The 7,261-nt window shown below is 50.7% G+C and overlaps 1 protein-coding gene across 6 annotated transcripts in view; it reads right to left on the bottom strand.

Moving 5' to 3' along the window:
- Positions 1-506: 506 nt before the first annotated feature.
- The window catches only part of Rnf216 (ring finger protein 216), a 123,300-nt gene continuing 116,545 nt past the window's right edge, over positions 507-7,261 (bottom strand). For 5 of the 6 annotated variants that reach the window (NM_001437315.1, NM_001437317.1, NM_001107122.2 and 2 more), the window contains 2 exon segments: positions 508-2,696; positions 3,230-3,299. In NM_001437315.1, coding sequence (NP_001424244.1) covers positions 2,380-2,696; positions 3,230-3,299 — 387 coding nt within the window. In that variant the 3' untranslated portion in view covers positions 508-2,379. 6 annotated transcript variants of the gene reach the window in all.

The raw sequence follows: 7,261 nt of genomic DNA, 5'->3' as shown, positions 1-7,261 counted from the left end.
AAGGCAGGAGAGCAGACAATGCCTTCCTGGAGTGTTGTCCCGCTTTCCCTGGGTCCAGGCCCTCCCTTCTGGCCATGCAGTGGTGAAGGTCTGTGCTTATGGAGTACAGGCAGCTGGTCTCTCCTTCCAGCCAGCCAGGCCAGGCACCCCCATGACGGACTCACAGATGTTTTTTTGGCAGTCAGCTGGATGAGGCTAGCCCCGGATGACGGCTATTCTCTAATGCACACTGGGAGCACTTGGGGAGGTGGGGTCCTCCAGGGACCGCCTGTGTTTTCTTCAAGGCTCTCTGCTACGACAACTGCTTAGTGTGTTCTAGCTGATACTCACTAGCCAAGGCATCACATTTCTCCTCTGGCAGGTAAAGGGGGTCTTTTCTTCCTGGCCTATGCTAGGGCCATTAGGAGTCCTATGTCCTTCCTTGGAGTGAGTAGAACATGGCGCTTGTTTGCACCCAAGAATTCCTGGGGACCTGTGATTTGAGTGGGGACAAACAGAGCCAAGAGAAGCGTTCACAAACATTTATTTACACAAAATTCAAGTTACATATGATACAGTCTTTTTACACAGTAGTTTAAACAGACTTGTTTTCTCTATTTTTACTACCAAAAGGTAAAGAAAAACGTTTAACCATCTACTTCATTTTTTTTCCTTTTTTTCTTTTGTACAAAGTGAGATCATGCACTTTTCTCTTAACTTTGAAATCTTTTGCTAAGTGCAAATACTAGATTCTCTCCAGTTTTAAGGCAAATACACTGGGAGTGGCTAGGCAGTTTCTTAAACCAGGAAGCAGTCTGGGTCCTAGGGGTTAAGGTGGCAGCTGCCTTGGGGATCCTTGCTGGCCCACCCCTCACTCCCTAGCCCTGCTGGCAACATGGGAGGGTCACTCCTTGATGGAGACAGGCAGTAGCAGTCTCCCTGTCACAGACTGACAATATTTTGAAGGATACGTCTCTGGCCTCACCTCTCCAAATGGAGTGCCAGGGTCTGGATGGCACCTGCCTGGCCTGCTCTTCCAGCTACCCCAGAAACTGCCAGTTTTTCCATCTGGCCTCTTGGTGGAACAATGTGATAGGGTACTGAGGCGCCCAGAACTGGGTGCCCAGTCCAGCGGCTCATGAGGCCTTGGAGGGGCAGTGCTCGGAGTACTGCCCCCTGCAGGGCTTCTGGAGAAGTGCAGAGAACACGAGTACACTAATTGTTAAGGTACTTGGAGGATCCTGTCATGCAGCATGTGGCCCATCTTTCCAAGGCACTGTCATTCAGACTAGCATCACAGTTCAGGTGACCCATGGCAGGGCTCCTGAGTTGCCCTGTGTGCCCTACCCACACTCCAGTGACAGTGGGCACCTCAGGGAGTCTTTCCTTTTCCCAGGGACATCTTCTCTCTTCTAAGTCTGTACACTCTGAACATGGGACACTCCACGACAAGGACAGCCAGTACAACTGAGTGAGACACTTGCTATCAGCCCTGGTCAACACACACTGGAGGAGAGTATAAAGATCTGGTCTGGACAGGAGGGGACACAGGTAGTGGGAACATGGCAAAGACTGTGCAGGCCGATTTTCATCTGACTCTAGGGAAGCCAGCTGTCCTCATCTTGGAGCTAGACCTCTCCTGTCTGCATCCACTGCTAACTAGTGAGGGACAGCTGAGCGGGCAGGAGGGTTGCTGTGATAGCTGCAGCAGCTCCATGAGGTCATCTGCACTGCTAGGGAAGCCCCTAAAAACCTTAGGAGAGATGCTGCTCATCCCAGGTTGGTGACAAGTGAGGTCTCTCCCAGAAAAGGGGCAGCCCAGGAATAAAGGGCCCTAAAAGGGTCCTTCTGTTTGATGTCAAGTGTCAGGACTACTGGTTCTCAGCAGTTGCCAGCCCTGGGGAAATACCTTCAACCTGACTTTCCACGGATGGGGACACACAAAAAACTTCAGCTCAAACTATGTGAATAGGAGCAACCTCTAGGTAACAACAGAACAAAACTTGCGCCACAGAAGATTCTTGGCGGCCCTTGGACCTGAGTGGGCCTTGGGCAACAAGGAGAGAGCCCTGGCCTGGGGAGGGTAGGCCATTTTCCCTTGGGCTTTCAGTGGTCTGCTGGGGAGGAAGTATGGCAAATGCTTAAAGGGCCTGCTTCTCGGCCAAGGCCCCTGGACTGGCTGCTAAGATAGATGGCAGACCCGGGGAGCTGCCCTATTACTGGTGCAGCGACAGTCAGCACCCAAGGCGCATCAGACCCGAAGGAGCAGTGGACCTCGCAACGGGAAGAGCAGGAGGACACGAGCCCACACCCCATAGGGAGTCGAGGACTTCATCCCTACTCAGAGGATGAGACTGGGTCCTCCTGCAGACTCAGCACAGCTGGACAGGGCTTTGGGTGTCAGAAGCGATGCCGTGGTTGGGGGCCAAAGTGCATGGGCAGGTTGTGCTCCAGGGGCACATGCACGTGGCCAAAGTCGAAGTTGACACGCACGTTGGGCAGAGGGGGTACATAGGGTGCGGGCACAGGACCCATGTTGATGGGGAAGTTGTTGAACACGGGCCGCACAGGTGGCAGGGGGAAGGGTGGGTGGACAAAGGCATAGGGTGGCATCTGAGGGTGCAGGTTCTGTGGGACAGGCCGTGGCAGGGCTTCCACACGCTGCACTTTCTCAGCCGGCTTCTCCAGTGGGGGCCCGATGCGTTTGAAAGTGTTCTCTGAAAGGGAGTTGGGATTCAGTGAGGCAAACAGACCAAACCAACAGCAGCAGATTCGCCCCTGTGACTAGGGCTCTGCATGCCACTTCTGACTCTGCCAGGGCTCGGGAGCCTTTAGGGGCAGTGCAGCCTGGGAGGGCCACTGACCTTAAGACTCCTTTGTGCCCAAAAGTAATGGTTCTTAGAGTAGGCTGGATAATGATTAAATTCAAGACAAGAGACACCACTGTCCACCAGAGCAAGATCCAAAGGGTAAATCCACACTTCCCAGGGGTCACTCTCCACCTACAGAGCATGCGGCAGTTTACCTGGCCTCACACCGTCCATGTACAACGTCCCCTCCCTTCAGAGCCCCTGGGGCTCGCTGCCACCCCTTAGTGTCAGTCCAGTGCGAGCCAGTCTCTTAGTCAGGCTTCTATTTGCCTCCAGAGCTCACACACACACACTTGGGAGTGTTTCATCGTGAGGGATGCCCACTGAACCATGGCTTCCCAAGCCTCCCAAGCCTCATCTATGCTGGGAAGAACACTTACCTCCATTCTTTCTTTTCTGCTCCTCCTCAGCCTCCTTTTGGATCTCCTCAATCAGCTTCTCATCATCTTCCTAGAACAAAAGCAACATCAGGGCAAATCTGCAGCACCGGGAAGAGGCCACGGGCTGAGGGCAACACATCAGCACAGCCCTTCCCCAGCTCTTGCCCCTCTTCCTTCCTTCGTCAGCTGCCCAGCCTTCTACTGAGGAGGGCTGTGCTGGAAAGGCCTGTGTCTGGGCCCTCAGAGTCATGGAAGCAGGGCAGACGACACAGACTGGCTAAAAGCCTCAGGCGTTCCTCATCTCCACGCTGCAGCTCTGGGCACAGGAGGCTTTTGGACCCACCTCTCACAATACAGGGAGGCCCCACTGATTGGAAACTGCCCGTGGTGTCCAGTGGTATCCCTGCAGCAGAGGTCTGGCCTCTGCGGGACGGAGAGAGGCATTTTGCATACAGAGAAATTACCAGTGACGTGGTGTGCCTGTCCTCCCTGTTTAGAGGAGAGCTGGACTGCCTGTCCTCCCTGTTTAGAGGAGAGCTGGACTCGCGTCCGAGCCATGTCCCTGCTTGCTTCATCTGATTCCTGAATGGCCGGCGGAGTGCATCTCTAGTTCACAGTGAGACAAAGACTCTTCAGTTGGCACTGGGTGTGACAGTGCAATGTCTTCTTTAATCTCTGCCATTGGGAGGCAGAGGCACGAGGATCTCTGTGAGGTTTGTGACCAGCCTGGTCTCCAGAATGAGTTCTAGTGAAGGCTACAAAGTGAGACCCTACCTTTTTTTTTTTTTTAAAGAATTATTTCTTTTATGTCTATGAGTACACGCACTGTCCATGTCTTCACACACACCAGAAGAGGGCATCTGATCCCATTACAGATGTCCTTCCAGAGGTCCTGAGTTCAGTTCCCAATGACCACATGGTGGCTCACAACCATCTGTAATGGGATCTGCTGCCCTACCTCTCTGGTGGTATCTGAAGCAACATAGTCTGAAGATGAGCTACAGTGCACTCATATACATAAAGACAAAACAAAGGGGTTGGGGATTTAGCTCAGCGGTAGAGCGCTTGCCTAGCAAGCACAAGGCCCTGGGTTCGGTCCCCAGCTCCAGAAAAAAAGAAAAACAAAACAAAACAAACACAAAAGAAACCCCACCGAGATGGTGGACATCCATCAGAAGCAACACAGCAGACCTTGACACATCAACTGAACTGACCGAGAGCACGTGGAATCCGTCCTGAGGGCTGCTTATGAATAGCCAGATTTGGTGCACGCCTCTGATCCAGCACTTAGGAAGCAGAGGCGGGAGGGCTCGCCTGGCTACCCAGTCAGATACTAACCAATGCTGAGTGTGGTGGTGCTTGTCTGCAAACCCAACACTTGGGAGGTGGAGGCAAGATCAGTTTAAAGTCATCCTTGGTTATTTATCAAGTTCAAGGCCATCTTGGGCTACATGAGACCTTGTCTCAAAAAACCAAAATGATGAGGGCAAGTTTCAGTCATGTAAGGGGCTCTTAGAAACACTTGATTCTCCAGACCAAGTCACCCAGCCTACCTTTGACGATGTTGGGTTCCTCCCTTTTTTAACTTAAAATTTAATTTATTTGATCATTTAATATGTGGTGTGTGTTCGTATGTGCATATCTATGTATGTATGTAGTGACACTTGTGTGGAGTCAGAGGTCAACTGGCAGACGTTGGTCCTTTACTACCTGCATAATCTTGCTGGCCTCTTTTCTCAAGAGAGGGTCTTACTGTGGAGTTCATGCTGGCTTGGTATTTGTAATTCTCCTGCCTCAGCCACCTGAGTGTAAGTGCCACTAGTATTCTAACGCTCACCTGTGATACCCAAGAAAGTTCTGGGATGAATAGGAGGCTGCAATGCGGCCTATGAATGACAAAGACCCCAGCCCCGGACTTCTTGTTGGAGAAGTAATCAGTGATCTTACTACAAGGCTATCATGTCCCTCAGGTCAGGAATTTCATTAGACAGATGTGTACCATATGCTGCTGTGACACAGTACGCTGTTAGGCCCACCTCTGAACCACCACAAGACAGAAAGCCACCCAGATGGAGTGTGTCACTATGCAGCACATTCCCTTGACTGATGAAGGACTTCAGTAGAGGGCTGCTGGAGATGGCTCTGTAGCAACTTGTGTAACGCCAGTGAACACTCACATTCTCCAGGCTTCAGCTGCCAAGTGACAGATTTGGTTGAAATGATCCAAATTAAGCTTTCCTCGACATAGGGAAGTCTAACTGCTTACCTCACTGTGCCCACAGATGCAGTTACACCTGACACTGAGATCATGCTTGCCCATGTCCACTGTCTGGGAGGAGTACTGTGGACTCTCTGCTAGAGAGGCAGAGGCAGGTAGAGAGAGTTCCTGAACAGCCAGGACCACACTGAGAAACCATACTCAAAGTCATAAAGAGACTGGTGCAGGGATTGGCTAGGGCAGTGCCTGTAAAGAACTCAGCACAAGGTAAGATCTCACTTGGAAAGTAGGAACACAGACTTTAGAGGCACAAAAAGGGTATGGACTGGGACATGGTGTTTGAAAAGTTAATTTATTTGAGACAGGGTCTCTCTGTTTCCCTGGTTATTCTGGAACTTGCTATGTGTAGCACTGACTGGTCTGTGCTTCCTGAGTGCTAGGATTAAAGGTGTGAGCCACTGTGTTATGCTTTTACAGATATTCTTACTTTGTATGCCCGAGTGTTTTTGCCTGTATAAGTTTCTGTGTATCATATTTGTGTTTGGTACCTAAAGAGGTCAGAAGGGGCATAGGGTCCCCTGGAACTAGAGTTACAGATGGCTATGAGCTGCTGTGTGAACGCTGGGAATGAAACCCAGGTCCTCTGCAAGAGGAGCCAGTGCCTTACACCCATCTCAACCTCCCGAGTGTGGGATTCTAAGTGTGTGCTACCACACAAGCCTCTGTGTGGCTTCTTCAATTTAAGCAAGAGGTTGCCCCACTGACCATTTCTTAAGTAAATGTTAGTGCTGTCACCAGACTTCATCCCTGTCCAGCTAACTGTGGTGTCACTGGTATTTCCTAGGGAGACAGCTAAGACTTCTCCTGGCGCAAGACAGTACTTAGAAACCACACATTAAAGTCTGGTGTGATGGAGTGCACCTGTAACCCCAGCACTCTGGACGAGGAGGTAGGATACTCAGAGTTGGGAGTCATCTGCAGCTACATAGTAAATCTGAGACTAATCTTGGTCACATGACACCTATTTAAAAAAAAATTTCAAAATACACCCCCCATTCATTCTGACTTCCTCAGAGCACAGAGTTGAGACCCCAGAGAAAGTGAACTGCTACTCTATTGGGTGCAGTGGCTTGGGAAGAACATTCAGTTAAGGAATGGCAAATGTCGCTGTGTCCTTAAGGTCTACAGAGCAGGTCAGGGTAACTTCCTTCCTCCCCTTAGCTTGTGAACCAGTTCGTGTGCAACATGCATGTCCTGAAGGGTACAGGAAAGGTGAGGACAGGAAGAAGCAGTGTTACAGCTGGCTCTTCACCATGGACTCTCTGCTATGACATTTCAGAGCAGAGAAGACTGGATGTCCATCTTGGCTCCTCAGAGTCCTGTTTTAATTAGAAGAGTGATATAGATGGCTTTCCAGATCCATGAATCTAACCAATATGGGTGGAAAATATTTGGTAGAAAAAAATAGCAACTGTTCAGAACAAGGCCAAGCCTAAACACTGCACCTCTGACTTGGAAACCATGATTCTCCTGGCCAGCTGTTTAAGCTCTGAGGCAGAACTGCCTAGATAGAACCTTGTGTCTACCACAGAGGATGGCTGGATCATAAGGGACATGGACTTTTCCTTTGAGACAGAAGGTCCTAGGCTGCTTATGGCAGTATGAAGACACGGAATGTTGCTGTCTGCCTCCCATCCCTTTCAGGCTTCCTGTGGACAGTCCGCAAGAATGGACTAACACGATTGTAGGGGCTTTCTCCCCTCCTCTGCACAGCACTAGCAAGGGTCACCCAGCCTTTCCTCCCATTCCCTCCT

Source organism: Rattus norvegicus, chromosome 12 (genome assembly GCF_021556685.1).
Source record: "Rattus norvegicus strain SHRSP/BbbUtx chromosome 12, alternate assembly SHRSP_T2T, whole genome shotgun sequence".
In the NCBI taxonomy this organism is placed as follows: domain Eukaryota; kingdom Metazoa; phylum Chordata; class Mammalia; order Rodentia; family Muridae; genus Rattus; species Rattus norvegicus.
The sequence above is the reverse complement of the archived record's forward strand: the minus strand, read 5'-3'. Positions and strand labels throughout refer to the sequence as shown.